Source organism: Gopherus evgoodei, chromosome 1 (genome assembly GCF_007399415.2).
Source record: "Gopherus evgoodei ecotype Sinaloan lineage chromosome 1, rGopEvg1_v1.p, whole genome shotgun sequence".
NCBI classification, from domain to species: domain Eukaryota; kingdom Metazoa; phylum Chordata; order Testudines; family Testudinidae; genus Gopherus; species Gopherus evgoodei.
This window is the reverse complement of record NC_044322.1, coordinates 225,934,703-225,961,798: the sequence shown is the minus strand read 5'-3', so window position 1 is coordinate 225,961,798 and position 27,096 is coordinate 225,934,703. Positions and strand designations below refer to the sequence as shown.

Below are 27,096 nucleotides of genomic sequence, written 5' to 3'. Positions count from 1 at the left end.
GGATTTTAGTCTGAATCTCTCTGTGTCTGAGTTTTTCATCTGTAAAATGGGGAAAATAAAACTTCTTTCTCCAATAATCATCTGCCTTGTCTATATGAACTGTAAACATTTTGTTGCAAAGGCTGTTTTTCCTAACTATGTGTACATCAGCTAACACAATGGGGCCCCACTCTCAATTGTGGCTTTTAAATGTGATATAAGTAATAAAACCAAAAAAAAACAGATTTAACACCTAAAGGGTGATCCCCCTACAGGAACACTCTTTAAACTCTTTTTTGCTATTTAGTTGGATAGAAACAAACCATAAATATACATCATACAACTCAATCTGACATACTGTGAAATTATGTCAGAATACATTTATTAAGCTGTATCAACCCAATACGGATCATATTATCCATTTGTACGTTGGAGTCAGGAAAGAAAAGGCTTCCTGAATAACTTTGTCTCAGAGTAATGGCTGAGACATCATTTTTTAAAACCCAGTCTATGGTATATAATGACCTGGGAATAAATAGCCGTAAAAATAAGCACTAATCTCATTACATAAAATACCAGATAGCTGACTGAATTTAGCTAGGCACAATTCCCACTGGAGAAATCCCCACTGGAGTAGTAGCTGCATATGAGAGGAATGAATTTGATGCACACACTTAGTGCTTGTCTTCATGTACAGCACTACAGCAGTGCAGCTTTGCCGCTACAGGGCTTTAGTGAAGATGCCCCTATGCTGATGAGACAACTTCTTCCATTGGCATAGTTAATCCCATCTCCCTGAGAGGCTGTAACTATGTCAGTAGGAGAAGCCCTCCGATTGACATGGCGCTGTCTACATAGGGGATTAGGTAGGTATAACCAGGTTGCTCGTGGGTATGGATTTTTCAGGCCCCCAAGCGACACAGTTATACTGATATAGGTCTGTAGTGCAGACCTGGCCTTAGCTGGCCTCTCTTGTACTACCAAGATCTTGACTTCTTCGCTGTTCTCAGAATTCATGTAGCAAGGATACCATCTTCACAAAACTGATATCGCAACTGGTATTTCTTCATACCTAAATTTCCACTGATGAGGGCAATAAAGTGGGGGCAGGCATGAACCATGACACAATGTTTGCGGTGTTTGCCCCCTTTTCAAAAACAGAACCCAAGTTGAAAATGATTATACACCCCAGCAAGGTTAAAGCAATTCCACAAATTCAGACTTCTGGAAGGATCAAGAAATATTACTTAAAAACACATACACACACACACACACAAAAAACCTAGTCAGCAGGGTTTGCTGTCACTGGAACATCTGTGACCAACTGGATCTGCCTTTTCAAGATCTATATTAAACCTTTTAGGCCCCAGTCCAACGCCTGTTGAGCTCAATGGAAGTCTTGCTGTTGACTCCAATGTGATATTGGATTGTGCCCACAGCACGCTTCTACTTTGAAAAGTCTCTATGTAAAAATGGCACCTTCTTGCCTCATATACCTGCTCCCTGTATGTATTCACGGACATAGCTGCTGACTTGAATAACTCAAATAAATTTTTACTGCTCTTTACTTGTCTTAGCACTGCAGGGCAGCAAACTGAATCAATGGTAGAGTTAGCTGGATTCTATTCTGGTTTGTGCATCAACAACATTGTAAATCAAGTCCCAGTTGCAAAGCTAAATTCTGTCCTCAGATACTTCTTTGAACAAAATGGTCAGATTGCACAAGCATAACTGAGTGCAGAATTTGGATCACAGAATTTTTATTACCAATGACAATGATGACGTACAAACAGAAAGAACCCAGATTCACTCACGTATACCATGCTGACTCTGCAGGGCTAACAGTTAGAATAACCATCTTTTAACTTGTAAACGGAGCAAATTTGATCTCAAATCACTGAAAGACAATGAACCTGGAACCTCACAATACCATTTTTACAGAGTCACTTTTCAGAGCAGAATCAGATTTGAAATAAACAGAACTGATATTTTCACTTATGCCCCTCCCAACCCTGGTGGAACGCCAAATGCACCTCAGCAAAACCTCTCAACACAGTATGGAGAGACGCTCGGGAGGCCAACCCCTAACACACAGAACAACTGTAAGGATGTTGGAGTAGGGAAACAGAATGGGTTTGTGGATGGGATGGAGACAGCATGTGAAGCCTCCTGACACTCTTCCAGGACAGCCTGGTAAGGGAATGGCCACTGGTGAAGCCCCTTCCCATTATTCAGGACCTCCTCCACTGGACTGGGGAGGTGGTGATGGCTTCAGGAGTGGATGGGCTGAGTGTATTTCTCAGATTCTCTGTAACTCCCTCTCCTCCAGTGCACATCACTAAACACATACAGGTAAAGAGAAGTTGACGAAGAGGAGCGTTCCAGCCTCCTACGGTTTCAATCTCTGAGGAAGTCCCTGAAGTTTCATCAGAGATGACTTTTGGATGAAGCTTTTGTCACTGTGGGGTCTCTCCCTCGGGTGGGCTTTCAGGTGCTCCACCAGGTCCAACTGCTCGCTGAAGATCTTGTCACAGTCGGTACATTTGTAGGCCCCCTCCCCCACATGGTTTCTCTGGTGTGCAGAGAGATGTGAGTTGTGTATGAGGCTCTTCTGGCTGTGGGGCCAAGGGGAGGGCCTCTCCCCCAGGTGGGTTCTCAGGTGCTTGGCCAGGTTTGACTGCTCACTGAAGCTCTTGCCACAGTGTGGACAGATGTACGGCCTCTTGCCGGTGTGGGTTCTGCAGTGGGTGTTGAGATTGGAGAGCTGGCTGAAGCATTTCCCACAGTGGGGACAAGGATAGGGTCTCTCACCCGTGTGGGTCCGGTGGTGCTTCCTCAGACTCGACTGGTCGCCGAAGCTCTTCCCACAGTCGGCGCAGATATAGGGCCTCTCTCCCGAATGGGTCCTCAGGTGGGTAGTGACGTTGGAGAGCTGGCTGAAGCGCTTCTCACAGCCAGGACATTTGTAAGGTCTCTCTCCTGTGTGGGTCCGTTGGTGCGTAGTGAGGTGGGATCTATGGATGAAGCTCTTCTCACAGTCGGGGCAGGGGTATGGTCTTTCCCCCGTGTGGGTTCTGTGGTGCTTGGCGAAAGTCGATTGGTCGCTGAAGCTCTTCTGGCAGTCAGGACACACATAGGGCCTCTCCCCAGTGTGGGTCCTCAAGTGGGTGGTGAGATTAGACTGATCACCAAAGCTCTTCTCGCACTGGGGGCAGGTGAAGGGCCTCTCCCCTGTGTGGGTCCTCAGGTGGGTAGTGAGACTGCTCAGGTTACTGAAGCGCCTCTCACACTCAGGGCAGCTGTAAGGCCTCTCCCCTGTGTGGGTCCTCTGGTGTCTAGTGAGGTTTGAGAAGTGGCTGAAGTGTTTCCCACACTCAGGGCAGGAGAAGGGCCTTTCCCCTGTGTGGGTTCTCTGGTGCACAGTGAGATGGGAAAGCCGACTGAAGCTTCTCTCACACTCGGCACAGGGGAAGGGTTTCTTGGCTCCATGGACTCTCGCATGTGCCAAGCGCTCCTGCTTTTGCCTGAAGCTTTTATCACAGGCCCTACATTTACAGGTTTTCTTTCCGGTGTGAATGCTGTTCTTATGGCTATTCAGGTCTCTCTGCCCCTCAAAGCTTTCCTCACACACAGGATATGTGCACGGTCCCTCACTTGTCTCTGACCTCTCTGGCACAGGGGGCTTGCGCACTTCCCTGAAAGTTCTTTCACGGCTCCTTGCGATACCTCCCTCACCCCTGGCTGTGTTTTCCTTCTGCTTTTGTGACTTGTGCTGCCCTTTGCAGGTAGTTTCCTGGTCAGCTCTCTGGGAAATTCTCTCTTTTGATTTCCCCAATAATATTCTCAGCAGCTTCAGGTTCTCACAACCTTCTTTGTGATGCTTCTCAGTTCTGCGCAGGATCCCACCACCTGCAGGGAGGAGAAGAAAATCCAGATGTGACTCTGTGCTGCTAGTAGAAGGAAACCACTAACCATACCCAGCAGTACAGTATGACAGAGGAAGTCCCTCATCCCTCCCTGGGATATTACCCCAGAAGGCACTTACTCCAGCCGGCACATTATGCAAGTGGCTCTGTGTTCCAGAGCTGCTGCTGGTGCTAGAACAGGTGAAACTGCTTTAAGGGAGAATGAAATGTTTCACCATAAACACTGGTGAGAGGAGAAAAAGGAAAATGCCCAATTTTTCAAGTGTCCACCAACTTTGGGTGCTCAGCTTGAGACTCTTGGGGCCTGATTTTCCAGAAGCCAGTTGGAGCCATGGGGACTCAGCACTTCTGAGCATCAAGCCTCATCTGCTTGGGTTTTCAATCCCCATTGCAGTGTTTGGGAATAGCAGAGTTTTGTTGTGAAAGAAAAACTAAGGATCACTCTCAGGATCACTCTCGGGATCTACATAGAGAGAGCATAGAATCTCATTCTCTACATGCTCCTGGGGAAGTCTAGAGCCATCCGAAAAGGCTTTGCTTTCCAGACTGGGATCCCATTTGTCCCAAGGGGAACTTCACTGAGAAAGGAGAGCTCAGTCTCATTTCAACTCCAAAATCTTCAATGATTGTCTAAAAAATCTTTGATTGTCTCTCAGTCTCACAGGGATCTCGGGAGTACTACTGGCAATGGGGAGCTTGAGGATATTGAAGTAAAGGTTTCATATCAGCAATAATTGAACATGGTCTTTAACAGAGCACTTTTTAAAGTGTGACTTCACCTAAGGAGAAAAATTCAATGTGTACGGTGAGTAAGAAGCACCGTGATCTTTAGCATTCACTGATTAGTGTTTATGTTGAACAGGGAAGAGTCTCTCAGGATCATGCAGTAAGAAGGCAGCCCGGCTTCTCAGCAATGGGAAAGAAACAGTGTCAATGGCCTAAACATTACAATGCGTCATATGACTATTTGAACTGCATTGACTAAGTTAGCAAAGCTATTGGAACCTACTACATAGTTCACGTCATACTTTTCCAGTTATGCTGCCATCCCTGATGGAAGTCTTTTGTTCAAAGGGGGATATGCTGCATGACAATGCATGACGTGATACTGGTGGAAGTAGCTACGTGATCTTAGATTCCACTTCTGTGCTAGTGGGAACTGATTGCAAGGGAAAGCTGTCTCTCTTCAAACTAGCTGTGCCTGGCTGCTTCTTCTGGCAACATTCTTTAGGGGAGTTTCCCTCCATGCAGCATGCTCTTAGGGGAGAACTGTGTTGCCTCATATCCTACATGGATCTCTCTACCTAGGGAGACACAACCATGGGACCCTCCCAATGTGATGTTATCTGAATAGTTCAGTGTTTCAGCACGAAAACTGGATGAAAGGAGAAAATTCCTCCCCTAAAACAAACGTTAGGGGCTGGGAAAAACAAATATTAAGGCTACATTCCCCAAATGAAATAATCACGGATGCAGAAAGATTGAGCCAAATTCTATGCTGGCACAATGCTAATGAAATCAAGGGAGTTACACACCTTTGAGTCACTAGGAGTAAGGAGGACTGTGATTTAGAATCATAGATTATTAGGGTTAGAAGGGACCTCAGGAGATCATCTAGTCCCACCCCCTGCTCAAAGCAGGACCAATCCCCAAATAGCCCCTTCAAGGCTTGAACTCACAACCCTGGGTTGAGCAGGCCAATGCTCAAACCACTGAGCTATCCCTCTATGTACAGGCTTCTCAGGCATTGGCCAAGACACAGTGAATCCTATAAAGGAAATCCAGTTCCTCAGCTTAGAAAGGGTCTCCATCTTGTGACTTCACTCGAGGAAGCTTCGATTATTACTACTCACCTGGGGAGGGGCTTTCAGGAATAGCTCCATCCACTGAGTCCTGAAGATCCACAACCCACAGTTCTGACTCTCTTGGTTCTATTGGAGATATCAGTTTTGGTTTGGGACTTTTATAGCCTGTTTGTGGGAAATGAGATCAGGAGACATTACGTTCTGTTACAAAAGTATGTAATTGATTTTACACCAGTACCCTCTGCTAGAGCAGACGTGTACTCTAAATAAATCCAACCGTGCTAATGGAGGCCCTGAGGACAGGGAAAGGAAGGTGGTCCAGTAGAAGGGCACAAGCCTAGGACCTGGGAGACGTGGACTCCAGTGTAACCTTGTGCAAGTCACTTAGCCTCTCTGTGCCTCAGTTCCTCCTCTGTACAATGGAGATCTTAGCTCTGCCCTGCCCTCATGGAATGTTAGGAGCCTACATGCAGTAAAGATTGTGAGAAGCTCAGATACCACACTATATAAATACTAAATAGAGACAGAAAATCCAGATAGTTCAGAGTTTACACAGCTTGGAATAAAAGAAAGAAAACTTACATTTACCCAGTGAAGCCAACCTTGTACATTCTTCTCCCTCAGGCATTGATACAGCTCCTTCTGCCATTTCTCTAAATTATCCCCCTCCTCACGGGAGAAACAGACAAGACATCACCATACTTCAGCAGGATCTGAAATCACAAGCTTTATAAACTCAGCATCTTTTGCTTTAGTCTCATCCTGACATCTGAAGCCTAAAGTCTCAGCTGGAGAAATGGTCTCTGTGGGAGTAATTCACAGTGATAAGCCAAGGACAGCACAGCAGATATATCTTAGGGGACTTATCTATCCCCTGGATATTTCATCTATGATGTGGGTAACTTCAGAGGCCTATAGGACTATGCCCTTTGGTTCCCATGTAGATTTCTGGCAGTAAAATCTGAAGGGCCCTAGATATGCCAGATGAATGAGAGGAAACAGGCTCTTTTTTCCCCCATTCATGTTCTGATTCTCCATTTATCCACTAGCTTCCATCTTCCTCTGGGTGCAATTTATGGTGGTAGTTTTTTATCTGTAGAGATCTAGCTACCTTAATGGCTGTCTCTCTCTGTCCATACCCCACTACAACAGCTCAGATCATCTACAGCACTTTTGCTCTCACTTTGCTTTTGTTACACTTGCATTCCTGGAGACAGGAAACAGCATGTCTTAGGATGAAGAGTCACAGCTACAGAAATGCTCCTCTTCAGTGTCACACCACAGTTTGACTTTACTGACCTTCAGAGCACAGTGCAAGACATCTTCTTGGCCAAATGCTTCCTCAACTATGAGCCATTAGCAGGTGGGTGATTGGATGTTTTTTCTAAAAGATATTCTCAAACAGGAATTATTTCAGGGAAGTTCTATGGCCTGTGTTATACGGGAGGTCAAACTAAATGATGACAATGGTCCCAGCTGGCCTTAAAATCTATGAGTCATTAATAGTTGGCTGGGTCCATACAAGGAAGGCTGTTTATGCTGCATACTGTGGACAGACTGTGGACATACTTTCAACAGTATAACCATGTATGCATTTATCACAGCTATGCATACCATCAGAGCATGTGCCCATTGAAATACTGTTTTGCATGCACAGTTGTTAGCTGAATGAGGCTCTCAATTTTATACATGATTGTGGGCTTCTGTCGTTTTTAAAATTACATGTCGGAATGCATTTAATTTATGCTATGAACCCAGATGCTATGTTACTGTGCACATAACAAAAATCAGTAAATGAATAACATTACATTTCTGCATCAGTATTACTGGCTGAGCAAAGCAAGATCAAAATGGAGGAGAGTGGGAAGGTGCACACATAGAGCCCCTGGCATAGTGCAGAGGTAGAGAATGGGGCACGATGGGATGCAGGGAAGTGGACCTGGGGGGCACACAGAGACCCTGGCATATGCCAGAGGAGTGAATGGGGGCACATAGAATCATAGGACTGGAAGGGACCTCGAGAGGTTATCTAGTCCAGTCCCCTGCACTCATGGCAGGACTAAGCATTATCTAGACTATCCCTGAGAGGTGTTTGTCCAACCTGCTCTTAAAAATCCCCAGTGATGGAGATTCCACAACCTCCCTAGGCAATTTATTCCAATGCTTAACCACTCTGACAATTAGGAAGTTTTTCCTAATGTCCAACCTAAACTGCCCTTGCTGCAATGTAAGCCCATTGCTTCTTGTCCTACAGAGTCTGTGGCAGAGGGGAAGGGGGGGGCCGCATAGTGAGAAGGGAAGAAAGGGGGATAACCAGACCCCAGGCATGAGGGAGGAGGTAAAGAGGTTGTAGCGAGTGCCTGAGAAAGAGGGGGACGGGAGAGGGGAACATAGGGAGCTTGTGGGGGAAACTGGAGGGCTGAACGAGGCCTTCGTGTGTGCAGTGAGCTTGGCCTACACAAACTACAAAGTCTGCAACCCTCCAGCTACCCTTAGTGACACTTCCCCACCTTGTCTCCCATGAGTCAGGCCTTCCCCTGGCCTGGGAAGCTGCTGGGGACTAGCATTTCCTGTCAGTTCAGCATGATGAATTCTGCTCAGCTCTGTCCTGCCCCTGCAGATGAAGGAGCAGAGATGTGGAGGAGAGGGAAAAACGCAGAGAACAGGGCACATGGAGACCGCAGAAAGAGCAAGAGAGGCTGGAAGAAAAGGCCCGGCCCCTGGGGGCCACACGCCAGCTCTGCCACTGGAGAGTCACCCACTGGGCCACAGCCCTGCCGATGAGTGTCTCGGCACAGCCCCATTGCCCCCTCCTGCCTATTGGGTGACATCTGCCCCCCGTCCTTCACAGAGCGCAGAGTTCCCGGCGCTGCAGCGGCAGGTACCCCCTGGGCTGGCGGGGCTGCACAGCCCGCCCTGGGCCAGGCACACACATACCTGCGCTTGGCGAGGGGCCCCAAGTGCCACCTGTGAGCTGGCTGCCCCAGGGCTCTGGGGGTGGGGACCCCGCCGGGGGAGCTAGGCAGAGCCACGACTCCTGCGTGGGGGGAGACGCTCCTGGCCTGCAGCTCCATACATGGTGCAGCTTCAAGGGGCTGCCGCGGGCTAGTTCGCGGTCCCTTCCCTTTGCCAGCCCCACTCCAGGCTGCGGTTCCTTTGTGTCCCGGGGGCGGCGCCTGCTGCCTCCCCGGCGCTGTGTGCTGGCCCCAGCCCCGCTGTCCGCCCTCGCGGGGGCTCTCCCAGCCCGTGCACTCACCGCATGGCCCGTCGGGGCACGGGCGGTACAGCGGCTGCGGACACCAGGTTTCTGCGGGAACAGGAAGCGCAGTTCCCAGTCGGGCCTCTCTAGGAGCTGGAGGAGCTCCGTCGTGTTAACCCTTCACTCCCCAGGCGTTGGGAACTTTTCTGTTTCCTTCATCTCTCCTCGCCCTCCCGCCCCCCAAGTGGCAGCTCTCTGCACCCTGGCTTGTCCCACTCTGCACAACTCAGTGAATTCCCACGCTGGCTGTGCTACAATGGAGGACAAAGGGATTATCAGAGGGGCTCTAGAAACAGCCTTGAACTCTCTAGAAACAGGTGCCCAGAGCCCAGAGGACATTGATGATGATGATTTGTCTGAGAGACCCCCAAGGGCGCATGGCAAACCTGAAAAGTTTAAAGGTCTGTTTACCAGCGTGCTAGCCTTTTGCTGCTTTTATGTCTAAATCTTAGGCTTCTTCATGGCCAGTTAGAGGCAGGAATACTCATCTGTGATCTGTTCTGCTGATCTGATATTGTTATTATTCATTTATATGATGGTACAGGCCAAAGGCCTCAGTCAGGATTAGAGCTGCAGTTGTGCTGGGTGATGAAGACAGTCCCTATTGCAGGGAGTTTACAGTCTAAAAGATCCTCAGCAGTGACAAAGAACATGAATAATAATAATAATGTGCATTTATTTAGTCCATTCCATCCTAGAGCTGTGATGTTTGTCAGGGTGATTTTAGTGACCGGGCTTGTCTACACTTAAACATGACGTTGTCACTGCTGTAGTTGTGCTGTTGTAGTGCTTCAGTGTAGTCACTCCTTGTGCCAACATGAGAAGTTCTCCTGTGGGCATAGGTAATGCATCTCTCCCTGAGAGACAGTAGCTAGATTGATGGAAGAATTCTTCCATTCACCTAGTGCTGTCTACACAGGGCTTAATTTAGCTTGAGTATCCCCTTCAGCTATGTAGTTATGCTGACCTAATCTTCTAGTGCTACTTACTTGGAAGCATTGTTGTATTAGCAGAATGGAAGCTTTTTCAATTAAACCAAAAATGTTTATGCTTCTAGCCCTTGCAGAGAAAATATTCAAAATGTGAATTGTTGCTGTGGTGCCTTTGGGCTGGTCTACAATGAAAACTTACATCTGCATAAGTGTCTACACTGAAGTGCTACAGTGAAGCAGCTGCAGCTGTGCCATTGTAGCATTTTAAGTATAGACATCAGGTTGCAGAGAGACAAGCTAAATAAATAGCTCTAAGAGACTGATGAACTGCTCTATTCATGCAAAGAGGAAATTAACTAGGGAGCTTAATGATAATTTAAATGTTAACAATTACAGCTGTTCTTGCTGATTATTTTAGCAGAAACGTCCAGCTATCGTGCTTATCCAGTGTGGTTGGCTATCGCAGAAGTAAGAGATAGAATAGACCTACTGTATTCAGACTGTGGTGTGAATTTGCAGCTCGCAATTTGCTCCCTGCTTCCATAGCTCCTTGGAGAGGAGTCAACAAGAACTTAGGATAGGAAGAAAGCAGAAAACCAACGTAGTGTACTAGACACGCTAAGCAGATCTGTATCTAAGCCACTGCAGAGAGTCAGGATGGAGGGCAGTGGAGAAGGAACAAGTCTGTTAGGACCGCCTGAGCAAGCTTTAAAACCAAGGAGTGCAGCTTACTGTTCTTGGTTCTGAAACGACTGGGAAGCCAGTGGAGGTATTTGGGCATGGTGCTGGTGGAAGGGCTATATTTGTCAAGATCGAGTTTAGTTCCTCAAGAGCCCAGGGAGGCTGTTTGGAGAGAACACAAAGTAAAATCATTATTGGAGAAAGCGGGTAAGAAGAGAGAAGATCATTGTCCGAACTAAGCCCGGGAAATTGGAGGTTAAAACCACAGAGCTTCTTAACCCACCCTGCCCTAGAGAGGATCAGCACACTCAGAGGGAGGAGGACTTCATAAAGATGGGACTTCCCTGTTCCCCAGCCAAATATCGCTCCCAGCGCCATGTGTCTGAAGCGATAGAATCTGCATCTCCAGTGAAAACAACACTCCTCCACTGACGTGCTAGGGGCATGAATCCCCGGGGAGCAGCTCGGAGCAGTAAGTCGGGGCAGGGGCGTCTGTACTGAGAGGACAGGGCAGGAACACAGCAGAGAAATAGCTTCCGGGGAGGGAGGAAGAAAACAGCGCAGAAACCAAGAATTGCTGCTCGTGGGAGCACACGGGAGTTGAAGCGTGAACGGAAAGGGATCAGATAGCCAGCATCAGGGAGCAACACCAGTGTCTGGGGGTCGGTGCATCTACAGCTCAGCAGAGGGTCCCCGCTGCACCAGCCTGTTCGGGGCAGCACATTAAAGGCTGAGCTGCCACCCCATAGGATCCTCCTAGGTTTAGTTTAAAAGGGGGCATGGAATAAAGTCACTCAAGAGCCAACAGGGAGGTTCGATGGGATTTCCCTCCGGGAATAGAATTATTGTTATTTTGCCCCAAGAGTTTAGCCAATATTTGGGGCGTTGAAGGGTTGTTTCTGTTAGGAGGAGAATCAGCTATAGTCTCTGATGCACTCCTGTTTGGTTCCAAAGAACGTACTTAAAGTCCTGTTTCCCTGCACATACTAGGAATAAGCAATAGCAGCCAATGTCCTTGGTCACTTTTCAAGCCTGCTTTTTCCAGCGAGTCCTGTGCCTCAGGGAGCTCTGTCTCTTTGCTCCTTCTCAGAGCCACTCTCACAATGGGTGTTGACTTTGGCCCAGATACAGCTTGTCAAAACCAATCCTCTAAGAACATAAGAATGACCCTCCTGTGTCAGACCAAAGGTCCATCTAGCCCAGTATCCTATCTTCTGACAGAGGCCAGTGCGAGGTGCCCCAGAGAGAATGAATAGAACAGGCAATGATCAAGTGATCCATCCTGTCGCTCATTCCCAGCTTCCGACAAACAGAAGCTAAAGACACTATTCCTGCCCATCCTGGCTAATAGCCATTGATGGACCTATCCTCCATGAATATATCTAGGTTCTTTTTTAAACCCTGTTATGGTCTTGGCCTTCACAACATCCTCTGGCAAGGGGTTCCACACATTGACTGTGCGTTGTGTGAAGAAATACTTCCTTTTATTTGATTTAAACTTCCTGCATATTAATTTCATTTGGTGACCCCTAGTTCTTGTGTTATGAGAAGTAGTAAGCAACACTTCCTTATCTTCTTTCTCTCAATCATATCTCCCCTTAGTCATCTCTTTTCCAAGCTAAAAAGTCCCAGTTTTATTAATCTCTCCTCATACAGAAGCCTTTTCATACCACTAGTAATTTTTGATGTCCTTTTCTGAACCTTTTCCAATTACAATATATCTTTTTGGAGTTGGGGTGACCACATCTGCACACAATATTCAAGATGTGGGCATACCATGGATTTATATAGAAACAACATGATAGTTTCTGTCCTTATTATTTATCCCTTTCTTAATTATTCCCAGCATTCTGTTTGTTTTTTTGACTGTCGCTGCACATTGAGTGGATGTTTTCAGAGAACTATCCACGACAACTCCAAGATCACTTTCTTGGGTAACAGCTGATTTAGACCTCATTATTTTATATATATAGTTGGGATTATGCTTTTTCACCCAGTTTGCCTGGTACTGAAGTCAGGCTTACAGGCCTGTAATTTCCAGGATCACCTCGATCAGTGGTTTTCAAACTGTGGGTTGTGACCCAGAACTGGATCACAGAATAGAAGGGACTGGGTCACGGTGGCTCTGGCCAGCACCACCAACTGGGCCGTTAAAAGTCCCGTCAGTGGTGCTGCCTGGCTAAGGCAGGCTAGTTCCTACCTGTTCTGACACCGCGCTGTGCCCCAGAAGTGGCCAGCAGCAGGTCCAGCTCCTGGGGGGGGGGGAGGGAAGGACATGGGGATCTGTGCATGGCCCCTGCCCCAAGCACCGGCTCTGCACTCCCATTGGCTGGAAACCAGCTAATGGGAGCTGGGGGGTGGTGTTGGTGCCTGTGGGTGAGAGTCACTCGGAGCTGCTTATGCGCCTCCACCTAGGAGCTGGACCTGCTGATGGCTGCTTCTGGGGTGCAGCACTGTCCACGGTGCCAGGACAGTCAGGAAGCCTGCCTTAGCACCCCTGCAATGCTGCTGACGGGAAGCCGCCTGAGGTAAGCCCTCGCCCCAATCCTGTGCCCTAGTCCCCTGCCCCAGCCCTGAGCCCACCCAACCCAGAGCCCCTTCCTGCACCCCAAACCCCTCATCCTCAGACCCACCCCAGAGCCTGCTCCCCCAGCCCAGAGCCCTGACCCCCTTCTGCACCCCAACCCTCTGCCCCAGCGCTGAGCCCCTCCCACACCCTAACCCCCTCTGCCCCAGCCCTGTTGGGTCATGGGTATTAACAATTTTGTTCAACTGGGTCACCAGAAAAAAAAGTTTAAAAACCACTGCTCTAGATCCTGCATTTGCAATCAGTCCAAGGGAAATCCATCAGACTGCACAGTTTAACCCTGTTCAAGCTTTGCCATGCAGCAGATTGCCTTGGGAAGTAGCTTCTATTGCCTCCAGTTATCACACTCCATGAAGGGACTTAATTGCTCTTTTCCTTTAGCCCTGAAGAAGGGACATTACCCACCTATCGACTTTAATAAGGTCTGTGATTGATCAGTGGAATAGAAGACAGGGAGTTGGTAGCCATTAACACCTTCCAGTATAACATTCTTTTAAATCTAGCACTCTCCACTGGATCCCCCACACATTCAAATCATTATCCGGGGAAGCACATTATTTAGAGACTGTGACCAGTATGCTTCTCTTTTTCTCTTTGGGCCAGTTCCTAGGTCTGTCTGCACAGTGGGTAATGGAGGAGTATGTGTGCAAAAGTGGTTTAAAGCTCACCTTTGCACTCCCTGGATCCTGCTTCTGCCTCTGTGCAGGGCCCTCTCCTCCAGCAAAAAAAAGGGCTGAGTTTAAAATCCTCACATTTTATTTGTAACATGGATTCAAGCATTTAGTAATTCAGTTACCACCTGTTTTATTTCCCTGGATGCAGGGTTGCCGGACCCCCAAACGGCTGCAATCTCTTAGATGGAACAAGGGAAAGAGCCATGTGTCCCCAGTCTTCATGCCTCCATAGACAGGGAGATCCCAAGACGTGCCTATGCAGGTGAGGAATAAGTCAGAGCAACCCAGGAAACATCAGTGGGTGAAATATAAATGTTGGGATTCCAACAAAACTATTGTGAGTTTGCCTGGTTCTGTCTCGTCTTGTCTATAGACCCAGTCAGGAATCTTCCCTCAAAACGTTTTTTTCCAACAAAAAATGCAGTTTGCACAAAACCAACATTTTCCAAGGGAAATGTTGATTTTGCAAATTTTTAAAATTTTGCAAATATTTTTCAATTTTTTATCAGACAAATCAAAATAAGATACTTTGTTTTGTGTTGGGTCAATCCAAATATAAACATTTGAGTTTGTTTACCAGTGTGCTAGCTTTCTGCTACTTTTATGTCTAAATCTTAGGCTTCTTCATGGCCAGTTAGAGGCAGGAATACTCATCTGTGATCTGTTCTGCGGATTAATATTGTTATTATTCATTTATATGATGGTACAGGCCAAAGGCCTGTCAGGATTAGAGCTGCAGTTGTGCTGGGTGATGAAGACGGTCCCTATTGCAGGAAGTTTACAGTCCAAAAGATCCTCAGCAGTGACAAAGAACACGAATAATAATAATGTGCATTTATTTAGTCCATTCTATCCTAGAGCCGTGATGTGTGTCAGGGTGATTTTAGTGACTGTTCTTGTCTACACTTAAACATGACATTGTCACCGTTGTAGTTGTGCTGCTGTAGTGCTTCAGTGTAGACACTCCCTGTGCCAACATGAGAGGTTCTCCTGTGGGTATAGGTACTGCATCTCTCCCTGAGAGACAGTGAATCAAACTGTTGTATTGAGGGCTACTTTAACATTAATATGTGTTCTCCAGAGCTGCTGCAGTGTTTCATGGAAGTTGTAGTTCAGGTGTCTGATGCTGCCATTCTCTTCTGTGGGCCAGACTCCCTGGCTGGACCGCATCTCCCATGATGCACCACAGTCTCCCCTCTGGTAGAACCACTGGAGTGCATCATGTCTGCATGTCAATTTTCATGATGCATTGCAGTCATGAAACACGTAGGGCACCCAGGAATCCTGTCCCATAGAGGAGAATGGGTTATGTTACATGGGGTGAACTACAACTCATCTGAAGTACCACAGCAGCTCAAGCAGACACAGTTCAATGTGGAAGCGAGCTGAAAGGAAGCATTTCCATTTGGTTCAACAAACCAAACCAAAATATGTTGATTCAGAACTATCAAAATGTTTCAATGAAAAATATGAAAAAGAAATGTTTAGACATTTCGGAACTGAAATTTTTCTGCACTTTTTGTTCTGCAAAGAATTTCAACATTTCTGCCTTTTGTTCCAGTTTGGGACAAATATCAAACAAATATCAAAAGATCATGATTTCCTGTAGGGTGGAATTTTTGTTTTTTGATCAGCCCTAATCTCAGTATTGTAGCCAGTGGTTAAAGCAGAGGCCCTCAACCAGAGGCATGCATACCCATGGGAGTACGCAGAGGTCTTCTAGCGGGTACATCAACTCATCTGAATATTTGTCAAAGCAGCAAAGAATCCTGTGGCACCTTATAGACTAACAGATGTTTAGGAGCATGAGCTTTCATGGATGAATACCCACTTCGTCAGATTCCAGGGGCAGGTATATATATATATGTGATGGGGCAAGGCCAGATGGCTACAGTAAAGTACTGAGAAACAGGTATGTTAGCCCCAGGCTAAACAAATCCCTAGGACCCTGGTAACCAAATGCAGTTGCTCCAGGTTAATCAAGGCACCTGGGGCCAATTAAGATCTTTCTAGAAGGCAGTAGAGATAGCTACTTTAATTAGAACACCTGCAGCCAATCAAGGCAGGCTAATCAGGGCACCTGGGTTTAAAATGGAGCTCACTCCAGTAAGGCAGGGAGGAGCCAAAGGAGAAGGAGCATGTGTGAGGAGCTGGGAGCAAGAAGCTGAGTGAGAGAGTGTACTGCTGGAGGATTGAGGAGGACAAGCATTATCAGACACCAGGAGGAAGGTCCTGTGGTGAGGATAAAGAAGGTGTTTGGAGGAGGCCATGGGGAAGTAGCCCAGGGAGTTGTAGCTGTCATGCAGCTGGTACAGGAGGCACTATAGACAGCTGCAATCCACAGGGCCCTGGGCTGGAACCCGGAGTAGAGGATGGGCCCAGGTTCCCCCCAAACCTCCCAACTCCTGATCAGACACCGGAGGAGCTGACCCAGACTGTGGGTTCCACAAGAGGGGAAGATCACTGAGGTGAACAAATCCGCCAATAAGCGCAGGACCCACTAAGGTAGAGGAGGAACTTTGTCCTGTTCTAGCAGCTGAGGTGTGAAAACCAAGGGAGGAGAAACTGGTTTTGTAGTTGGCAAGCCATTCACAGTCTTTGTTTAATCCTGAGCTGATGGTGTCAAATTTGCAGAGGAACTGAAGCTCAGTAGTTTCTCTTTGAAGTCTGGTCCTGAAGTTTTTTTTGCTGCAGGATGGCCACCTTAACATCTGCTATTGTGTGGCCAGGGAGGTTGAAGTGTTCTCCTACAGGTTTTTGTATATTGCCATTCCTAATCTCTGATTTGTGTCCATTTATCCTTTTCCGTAGAGACTGTCCAGTTTGGCCGATGTACATAGCAGAGGGGCATTGCTGGCATATGATGGCATATACTACATTGGTGGACGTGCAGGTGAATGAACTGGTGATGGTGTGGCTGATCTGGTTAGGTCCTGTGATGGTGTCACTGGTGTAGATATGTGGGCAGAGTTGGCATCGAGGTTTGTTGCATGGATTGGTTCCTGAGCTAGAGTTACTGTAGTGCGGTGTGCAGTTACTGGTGAGAATATGCTTCAGGTTGGCAGGTTGTCTATGGGCGAGGACTGGACTGCCACCCAAGGCCTATGAAAGTGTTGGATCTTGTCCAGGATGGGTTGTAGATCCCTGATGATGTGTTGGAGGGGTTTTAGCTGGGGACTGTATGTGATGGCCAGTGGAGTCCTGTTGGTTTCTTTCTTGGGTTTGTCTTTCAGTAGGAGGCTTCTGGGTACACGTCTGGCTCTGTTGATCTGTTTCCTTATTTCCTCATGCGGGTATTGTAGTTTTGAGAATGCTTGGTGGAGATTTTGTAGGTGTTGGTCTCTGTCTGAGGGTTTAGAGCAGATGCGGTTGTACCTCAGTGTTTGGCTATAGACAATGGATGTGTGGTGTGCCCGGGATGGAAGCTGGAGGCATGAAGGTAGGCATAGCGGTCAGTAGGTTTTTGGTATAGGGTGATGTTAATGTGACCATCACTTATTTGCACCGTGGTGTCTAGGAAGTGGACCTCCCGTGCAGATTGGTCCAGGCTGAGATTGATTGGGTGGAAGCTGTTGAAATCGTGGTCAAATTTTTCCAGAGTCTCCTTCCCATGGGTCCAAATGCTGAAGATGTCATCAATGTAGCATAGGTAGAGAAGGGGCGTGAGTGGACGAGAGCTGAGGAAGTGTTGTTCCAGATTGGCCATAAAAATATTGGCATATTGTGAGGTCATGTGGGTGCCCATAGCAGTGCCACTGATCTGGAGACATATATTGTCATCAAATTTGAAATAGTTGTATGTAAGGATAAAGGCACAGAGCTCAGCAGCCAGTTGTGCTGTGGCATCATCAGGGATACTGCTAGAACAGGGCCTCATCCTCCCTGACTGAACTAACCTCGTTATCTCTAGCTTGCTTCTTGCTTGCATCTATCTATCTATCTATCTATCTATCTATCTATCTATCTATCTATCTATCTTAATCACACCTGCCCCTGGAAATGTCCACTACATGCATCTGACGAAGTGTGTATTCACCCACGAAAGCTCATGCTCCTAAACATCTGTTAGTCTATAAGGTGCCACAGGATTCTTTGCTGCTTTTATAGATCCAGACTAACATGGCTACCTCTCTGATACTGAATATTTGTCTAGTTTTATAACAGACTACATAAAAAGCACTACCAAACTCAAAAACCCCTAAAATTTCATACAGACAATGATTTGTTTATACTGCTCTATATACTATACACTGAAAAGTAAGTACAATATTTACATTCCAATTGATGTATTTTATAATTATTTGGTAAAAATGAGAAGGTAAGCAATTTTTCAGTAATAGTGTGCTGTGACACTTTTGTATTTTTAGGTCAGACTTTGTATGGAAGTAGTTTTTAAGTGAGGTGAAACATAGGGATACAGAAGACAAATCAGACTCCTGAAAGGGGTATAGTAGTCTGGAAAGGTTGAGAGCCACTGTGTTAGAGTAACCGGAAATCAGGTGACAATTATGGTTTAACATCAGTCCTGACAGACTGCTAGCATTCCCCTGCCTAACCAGTGTACTGTAGCAGAAACTTTCCTATTTGCAAGTGTTGCACTGAGTTCTGAAGGCGATAAGAGCCATAGTCATTACTTTCTTCTATGGCTGTGAGTTCCATAGTGTTGGGCCAGCTTGGGATGTTCTGGGGAAAGGTGTGACAGAGTGGGATATGTCTGCACGCTACTGTGAACTCCATTTTGTGTTTCAACCGCCATCTTGGATTGTACCCTTCACTGTGACCTTCACTTAATAGTAGAACCTCCAGTTTGGATTAGAACATCCATTTTGTATTAGGTTTGACACCTAGTTGAATGACAGTGGCTTTGTCTACACTTGAAACTTATGCTAGCAAAGCTATGTCAGCGATGTGAAAAAACCACACACCCTAGCTGACATAGCTAGGCTGACAAAACTGTCACTGTAGACAAAGCAGTGCTATCAGAAGAGAACTTTTGTCAATATAGCTAACATTGTTCAGGGAGATAGTGTTCCTACACTGGCAGAAAATCTTCTTCTGTCAGCATATGCTGCAGCTACACTAGGGGCTGGCATAGACTGTATAATCTAGACATAGTCTATGGCTGAGAAGCCACCATAGAGCAATCATGGGCCATCGACTTTGGTTGTCTCTCAACTACTGGCCCACTGCAAGGGGACAGTGGACTCTCCACAGAAGCCTGACTGGGGGTAAGAGGCTGGAATTTCCCAGTTGGAGCTCATGGGCGAAAAGAGACAGAGGCTATATTTAAGAGGGGAGGGCTTCTCTGAGCAAGGGGACCAACCACCACCACATGTCAGAAGCCTCTCGGCTAGAGACCGACCAGACCCTGGATTCGTGGAGTGAGATAAGAGTAAGAGAGTGAGGCAGAAGCATTGCAGGACTGTTTGTTATTTTGCAAAGATCTATTACTCTCCAGTGCTCTCTTAAGACTAAAAGTGGCTGTGGTTAAGAAATGCCTTCGCTAAACCTGTAAGGGACTTAACTGAGCAGCTTGGTGCCCACACCTAGATGAGGCTCTGAGGGCACGTGTCAGGCCTGGTCGACACCTAAAAATTAGGTTGACATAGCAGCATCACTCAGGGCTGTGAAAAATGTGCCTTGTGAAACATAGCTAGGTCAACTTAACCCCTCTGTAGAGGCAGCTAGACAGAAGACTTATTCATCACCCTAGCTACTGCCTTGTGGAGAGGTGGATTACCTACATTGATGGGAAAAGTCTTTCAGTCAGTCAATGTAGGAAGCAACTACGCTATGGCAGTACATTGGCAAAGCTGCAATGCCAGAGCTGTGCCACTCCAGTGCAAATGCACTGTAAGCAACTAAGTGCTTGGCCTGGTTTTGGGTTTAAGACAGCTGCCTGCAGAGTCAAACATCCCTCGGAAGGTTGGCAGACACAGCAGCTAGGAACAGTGATTAGTCACTACCCAGACCCGGGAGTATAGAAGCATGCGGGATCCAGCGGTTGGGTCTGTTCACAGCAGACTGGTGTCAGTCCAGAAGGAGGGATTGGTCCAGGTTGTGATAAAAAGCTCAAGTGATTTTTTTTTCTCCTGTTTTATGATCTTATCAAAGGGTCTGATTCAGCACCCATTGACGTGATTGGAAAGACTGCTTTTGACATTGACGGGCTTAGGATCAGGCTGTAAAGTTTTCAGATTTGTGACAAACTCTTTGTGACTCCCTGGGCAAAGGTACCCTTTCCCCCAGACACAGGGATGAACCATGTCTTGATTCTCTCTTTATTCCAGCAGGTGATGGGATCATGAGTGAAAATGAGGAGGAGAATCCACACCAGGAGGATTTTCAGACAGAGGAGCCAAGTGTACCATTGTCAGAAAAATCCAGAAGGAAAGATTCACAGAGCCCTGACTGGGAAGAGGACTGTGAGGATGAGTGGGGGACAGAAAATCAGGAGAGAAATCTTCCAGGAAAGAAATGGGATGAATCTCCTCCCCGAGAGAGAGGTTTCAGGAAACTCAAAGACATCATTGCCCAGCAGAGGCCCCACACTGGAGAGAAACCTCATAAATGTTCTGACTGTGGGAAGAGCTTTAGTCGGAGATCAAACCTCATTCAGCACCAGAGGACCCACACAGGCCAGAGACCTTACGAGTGTCCCGAGTGTGGGAAAACCTTCAGCCTGCGCTCGACACTTACAAGACATCAGCGAACCCACCTGCAGGAGAAGCCCTATAAATGCACTGAGTGTGGGAAGAGCTTCCGCCAGAGCTCAGACCTGATTGCCCACCAGCGAGTGCACACAGGAGAGACACCGTACCGGTGTGCCATGTGTGGGAAGAGCTTTGGACGGAGCTCCAACCTGAGCCAGCACCAGACCACGCACATGGAGGAGAGACCCTATCAATGTGCCGACTGCCTGAAGAGTTTCCGGAGCAGTTCGGCCCTGGTGCAGCACCAGAGGAGCCACACGGGAGAGAAACCCTATCAGTGCTCTGAATGCAGGAGTCGCTTCCTGCAGAGCTCGGACCTCATCAAACACCAGAGGATCCACACCGGGGAGAGGCCCTACCAGTGCCCCGCCTGTGGGAAATGCTTCAGCCAGAGCTCCTCACTCACTGAGCACCAGAGAACCCACACCGGAGAGCGACCCTACCATTGCACCGAGTGCGGGAAACGTTTCTGCCAGAGCTCCACACTCATCCAGCACCAGAGGATTCACACAGGGGAGAAGCCCTACAGATGCACTGAGTGTGGGAAGAGCTTCTGCCGGAGCTCCAACCTGAATCAGCACCTGACAATCCACATGATAAAGAAACCTCCTGGGTGCACTGACTGTGGGAGGGGCTTCAGTCAGCTCACTAACCTTATTATACACCAGAGAATCCACTCTGGAGAGACCCCCTAGGACAGTGGTTCTCAAACTTTTGTGTTGGTGACCCCTTTCACACAGCAAGCATCTGAGTGTGACCCCTCACCCCCCAAAAAATTAAAAACATTTAAAAAATATTTAATACTATTATAAATGCTGGAGGTGAAGCGGGGTTTGGGGGGGTGGAGGTGACAGCTCATGACTCCCCATTTAATAATCTTGTGACCCCCTGAGGGGTCATGACCCCCAGTTTGAGAATCCCTGCTCTAGGAGCTGTGGGGACAGCTTCACGGACCTACCAGCACCAGAAAATACATTCCACACAGAAAGCTTTGCTGGCTATCTTCTCTCAATAGTGGCCTACTCCGGGAGGTTCAATTCAGGGAGTGATTAGGGATATCTTCCTCCACCTTTAAGAGATTTATCAACTGGACAGTCTTGCAGCGAATGATCTGTTCTATTTTGTTGCTTTTGCTCCATCCACTGCAGAGTGAAACTGATCAGGATCATGCCAGTTTCATTCTGCTGCTGTACAGTTGGGATCTGCAGAGAGGGTTTGGTGGAGAAAAATGACCCGAGGGGGTCAGACACACAGAAGCAAGGGGGAAGGTAATGTTGCTCAGGGCTGTTCCAGAGACTATCTTTATCTGCAGCTCTCATGTAATATATAATATACCTTCTAGGGCAGGTGTCGATAGATACACACAGCCAGGGTATATTGGCTTCACAGGTGCAGAACTGCAAAGCAGTGACTTCTCACGCGCTATGGAGTGGACATCAACACACCAAGATGGTCAAACTGGGTTGGGAGAACACAGTGTCTAGTGCTTGGATCCTTCAGGGAGAAGACAAACACTGCAGTGTTCACATGAAGTACAGGCCACTAGTGAGGTAATGGGATTGTGTGAAGTCCATAAACTGGGGCCGTTGTCAGGTATCTAATTCTATATTAGACATGCGTTCCATGAAGAGGTCAGAAAGTCCTCAGGTACTCAGCAGAATATGAGGAGCTGTTGTGGCCACTGCATGTGATCCCAACTCTAAATACAATCTTCCTCCTCCCACAACCCAGTCTTCATGACAGTAACAAATATGCATTCAGCAATGTTAATGAGCAGCAGAGGTGGATTAAGATATATTGGGGCCTGGGAAAAAAGAATGTTTGCCCCCTCCCCCCCGTCATGGGGCCAAACCCCCTTCTCCTCCCCTTCCCCCCAAGGCCCCACTCCCTGGCCTGGCCAGAAGTTGGGCCATGGTAAGAGCTGCCCAGGGAGCCTGGGACACTCTGGGGAGCCTGGTGTGGTGCACCCTGGGGGGAAGGGACAAGAGCTGGGGGCTGATCTTGGGCACCTCGGCCCCCTGCCCAAGGCATGTGCAGGGTTCGGGGCTCCCCAGAGCTGCCCAGGCTCCCTGGGCAGTTCTTACCACAGCCTAGGGCAGTGATCAGCTCTGCTCTGGCCCTGCCCCAGCACTGCCCCCAGCCCCAGCTGTGGTTCTGCTCCCAGATGCACCCCCACTCACAGCCCCGAACTGCGGGCCCCAGCCCAGCTCCTGGCCTTGGCTCCCAGGGTGGGGCACAGACCAGGTAAGGGGGGGGCTAACAGAAATTTTGGGGACCCCTGGCATAGGGTGATCATACATCCCCTTTTGGCCCAGACATCCTGATGTTTTTGGCAAAACTGGGTATTTGGCCTATTTGCTCTTGTCAACTGATCACCAGCTGGCAAGAGCAAACAGTACAAATGCCCAGTTTTGCCACAAAGGAGTTGGTGGGGGGGGGGTGAGCAGTGGGGCTCAGGAGGGTGAGTGATGGGACTCGGCAGGGGTTGGAGCAATGAGGCTGGGCCAGGCCTGCATGGGGGAGGAAGGGAGGATGACCAGCTCTGCATGGAGGGAGAGGGGCTTGGGTGAGCTCCGTGCTGTGTGGGGGGTGAGGGAAAGGGAGAAGAGGCTCAGAGCAATTCCATGCCACATAGTGGGAGGCCATCAGGGGCCTTGATCCAGTGCTGTGCGGTGGCCCTCAGACTAGCGCTGCATGGGGCAGGGAGGGGGACCATCAATCGTGTGTCACGCTGCATGGGGGTCTGTGGGGGGGGCTTGGTCTGGTGCGGGGGCACTCAGGCCAGTTCAGCGTGGGCTTGGGCTAGCAGTGCTTAGCCAGCTCTGCCTGGGGGCGGAGGGAATTGGTCACCACCCTTCCACAGACTTCCCGCTGTGCTGGAGATAGGGCCTCAGGGGGAAGAGGAGGAGTGGGGAGTGGGAGAGAGGAGGAGCAGAAGGCAGGGCTAGAGTTCCAGCCACTGTAAATTGACCGGGCCTCAAGGGCATGGATAGAGCCCTGCACAGATACACGCCCTGCCCCCATCCCTTCCACTCAGCTATCAGCATCTCCTGTTTGGGGGTGTGTGCCCACTTGAACACACAAGTGTGACCAGGGACAGCTGTCTGCCCCAGTGAGTGGGGATGGGGGCAGTACAGCCGTGCCAGAGGAGCTGTCAGTACGGGACGCTGGTTCCTGGGAACGGCAGCCCCAGGTTCTGCTCCTTTCATCGCTGCAGTTCCCGGGAAAGCCCTGCGGTTCCACGGATACCGATTTATATTCACAGATATCCGCATCCATGGATATAGATTTGTATCTGTGCAGGGCTCTATTGACAGGCCTTCTCCAAAGCACCCTGTACTGTCTCAAGTTGAGAAAATAAAGTAGCAACAATGGCAGAGCTAGACCATGTGCCACTGAATAAAGACACTGTGCAGCAATACCCAAGTAATCTCTGTGTAATGATCTGCTAGTAATGCCCTTCACATGGACCAAAAGGAATATATGGCCTCATTCTCCACTGCCTTGTATCTTGTGTCATCATTTACATCTGTTTAGAGTGGGTGTAAAATGTTACCATTCTGACTTGGCTGGTTTTACACTCAGCACAGAGATAAGTGGTTACACAAGATACAAAGTCGGGTCCATAATTTCCCTAGTAGATGGGAAACATGGTACATTATTCTTGAGCAAGCTATAAAAAGGGGAGGCAGAGGCAGTCTTGACACTGTTGGATGCTATAGGAAATGGAGCCAGTGCTAATACCGAGCAGAGATGCTGTAGACCACAACCCAAAGAGTGTGCAGCCTAGGTGGGTCTGCACAAAGATGTGTGCTTAGTAAATCCTAAACATGTAGTCATATTTGGTGCAGGTGTAATTCATGGTAAACTGATAATAGGAGGGGGCTATAGAGTTTGTAACATTTCATAGATTATCATGGACCTCAGGAGGTCATCTAGTCCTACCCCCTGCTCAAAGCAGAACCAGTCCCCAGACAGATCCTTACCCCAGTTCCCTAAGTGGCCCCCTCAAGGATTGAGCTCACAACCTTCTGTTTAACAGGCTAATGCACAAACCACTGAGCTATCCTATTCCTCCCATGAGCTAATCCTCCCCTTGTTACTGTTTAAGATAACCAGAATCTTAATATTATTAATTGAAGTCTGGAGATCCTGCATTGGCATGAACATTCCCTCAGAGCTTGCTGATCCCGAGAACACTGAAACGTATAAAGCAACTCATCTATATGGTTCCGTGTTGTTGGTTTTGTACATAATTGCTTGTACCTAATACAATCTGTTCATGCTTGCACCTTTGTACTTAACTATGAAGGTAGATTCCTCTTTTCAAAACTGCACTTGATTGTTGTTAAATACTGTTCTTTGCAACATTTAAAATTATGCAATAAAGTAAAAACATTGTTTCCCATGGGTTGCATTATGCTTTTTATTGCAAAACTGCAATAGATGTTTAGCAGTGGGAAGTTTCTCCAGGGCCTCTAATCTGTTTCTATATTACACATATAAAAATACATTAAAAGAACATTATTAAGATTGCAACATAAACCACTCAAAAAGTGATCCGAGTAACTATAGACCTGTTAGTTTAACATCTGTAGTATGTAAGGTCTTGGAAAAATTTTTGAAGAAGAAAGTAGTTAAGGACATTGAGGTCAATGGTAATTGGGACAAAATATAACATGGTTTTACAAAAGGTAGATCTTGCCAAACCAACCTGATCTCCTTCTTTGAGAAGGTAACAGATTTTTTAGACAAAGGAAACACAGTGGATCTAATTTACCTTGATTTCAGTAAGGCATTTGATACGGTTCCACATGGGGAATTATTAGCTAAATTGGAAAAGATGGGGATCAATATGAAAATTGAAAGGTGGATAAGGAACTGGTTAAAGGGAAGACTACAATGGGTCATACTGAAAGGTGAATTGTCAGGCTGGGGGGAGGTTACTAGTGGAGTTCCTCAGGGATCGGTTTTGGGACCAATCTTATTTAATCTTTTTATTACTGACCTTGGCACAAAAAGTGCAAATGTGCTAATAAAGTTTGCGAATGACACAAAGCTGGGAGGCATTGCCAATACAGAGAAGGATTATCTCTGTATTGGGATATCATACAGGAAGATCTGGATGACTTTGTAAACTGGAGTAATAGTAATAGTGAAATTTAATAGTGAAAAGTGCAAGGTCATCATGCATTTAGGGATTAATAACAAGAATTTTGGTTATAAATTGAGGACACATCAGTTGGAAGTAACAGAGGAGGAGAAGGACCTCGGAGTATTGGTTGATCACAGAATGACTATGAGCCACCAATGTGATATGGCTATTAAAACAGCTAATGCGGTTTTAGGATGCATCAGGCAAGGTATTTCTAGTAAAGATAAAGAGGTGTTAGTACCGTTATACAAGGCACTGGTGAGACCTCATCTGGAATACTGTGTGCAGTTCTGGTCTCCCATGTTTAAGAAGGATGAATTCAAACTGGAACAGGTACAGAGAAGGGCTACTAGGACGATCTGAGGAATGGAAAACCTGTCTTATGAAAGGAGATTCAAAGAGCTTGGCTTGTTTAGCCTAGCCAAAAGAAGGCTGAGGGGAGATATGATTGCTCTTTATAAATATATCGGAGGGATAAATATCAGGGAAGGAGAGGAATTATTTAAGCTTAGTACCAATGTGGATACAAGAACAAATGGATATAAACTTGATACTAGGAAGTTTAGACTTGAAATTAGATGAAGGTTTCTAACCATTAGAGGAGTAAAGTTCTGGAACAGCTTTCTAAGGGGCGTAGTGGGGGCAAAAGACATTTATGGCTTCAAGACTAAGCTTGCTAAGTTTATGGAAGGGATGGTATGATGGGATAGCCTAATTTTGGCAATTAATTGATCTTTAATTATTAGCAGGTAAATAGGCCCAATGGTCTATGATGGGATGTTAGATGGGGTGGGATCTGAGTTACTACAGAAAATTCTTTCCTGGGTGCTGGCTAGTGAGTCTTGCCCACATGCTCAGGGTTTAACTGATCGCCATATTTGGGGTCGGGAAGGAATTTTCCTTCAGGGAAGATTGTCAGAGGCCCTGAAGGTTTTACGCCTTCCTCTGCAGCCTGGGGCACAGGTCACTTGCTGGAGGATTCTCTGCACCTTGAGGTCTTTGAACCATGGTTCGAGGACTTTGATGGCTCGGACATGGTTTGAGGGTTTGTTGCAGGAGTGGCTTGTTGAGATTCTGTGGCCTGCAATGTGCAGGTCAGCCTAGATGACCATAATGGTCCCTTCTGACCTTACATCTATGAATCTATGAAAACTTAAGAAATGCCAGAATTAAGGTTGCCCATGCAATTTTAATTCAGCCCCGTGTGTGTATGAATTAAATTATATGCTCACATAAATTTTTTTTTCCACAGGACTTCTTCCTCATTCAGTGCACAGGATGGACAGTACTCACTTTTCCCAATCTATTCCTTCCATCTTCCCCCTCAGTATGCTAGATCCAACTCTTATCCCCTCTGCTTTTGAATGAGACAACTCCCCATGTGT

General features: G+C 47.3%; 2 protein-coding genes across 9 annotated transcripts; one reads left to right on the top strand and one right to left on the bottom strand.

The window, feature by feature from the left end:
- Nucleotides 1-231: 231 nt before the first annotated feature.
- Nucleotides 232-9,059, bottom strand: LOC115637183 (zinc finger protein OZF-like). Of its 4 annotated transcripts, XM_030538203.1 has the most exons (5): nucleotides 8,648-8,958; nucleotides 8,221-8,324; nucleotides 6,293-6,423; nucleotides 5,759-5,875; nucleotides 232-3,888 (listed from the first exon to the last, which is right to left on the bottom strand). In XM_030538203.1, exons 3-5 carry the CDS (start codon nucleotides 6,357-6,359, stop codon nucleotides 2,369-2,371), a joined length of 1,704 nt encoding a protein of 567 aa, XP_030394063.1. In that variant the 5' UTR covers nucleotides 6,360-6,423; nucleotides 8,221-8,324; nucleotides 8,648-8,958; the 3' UTR covers nucleotides 232-2,368. The 4 variants fall into 4 exon arrangements, with proteins under 4 accessions (XP_030394063.1, XP_030394066.1, XP_030394055.1 ...); XM_030538206.1 differs by lacking the exons at nucleotides 8,221-8,324; nucleotides 8,648-8,958 and adding an exon at nucleotides 8,967-9,059; XM_030538195.1 differs by lacking the exon at nucleotides 8,221-8,324 and having other exon boundaries at nucleotides 6,293-6,513.
- A 1,353-nt stretch (nucleotides 9,060-10,412) lies between these two features.
- Nucleotides 10,413-21,315, top strand: LOC115637203 (zinc finger protein 239-like). Of its 5 annotated transcripts, none has more exons than XM_030538236.1 (3): nucleotides 10,413-11,054; nucleotides 13,992-14,105; nucleotides 20,137-21,315. In XM_030538236.1, exons 2-3 carry the CDS (start codon nucleotides 14,027-14,029, stop codon nucleotides 21,249-21,251), a joined length of 1,194 nt encoding a protein of 397 aa, XP_030394096.1. In that variant the 5' UTR covers nucleotides 10,413-11,054; nucleotides 13,992-14,026; the 3' UTR covers nucleotides 21,252-21,315. The 5 variants fall into 5 exon arrangements, with proteins under 5 accessions (XP_030394096.1, XP_030394077.1, XP_030394115.1 ...); XM_030538217.1 differs by having other exon boundaries at nucleotides 20,134-21,315; XM_030538226.1 differs by lacking the exon at nucleotides 10,413-11,054 and adding an exon at nucleotides 13,075-13,110 and having other exon boundaries at nucleotides 20,134-21,315.
- The last annotated feature ends 5,781 nt before the right edge of the window (nucleotides 21,316-27,096 follow it).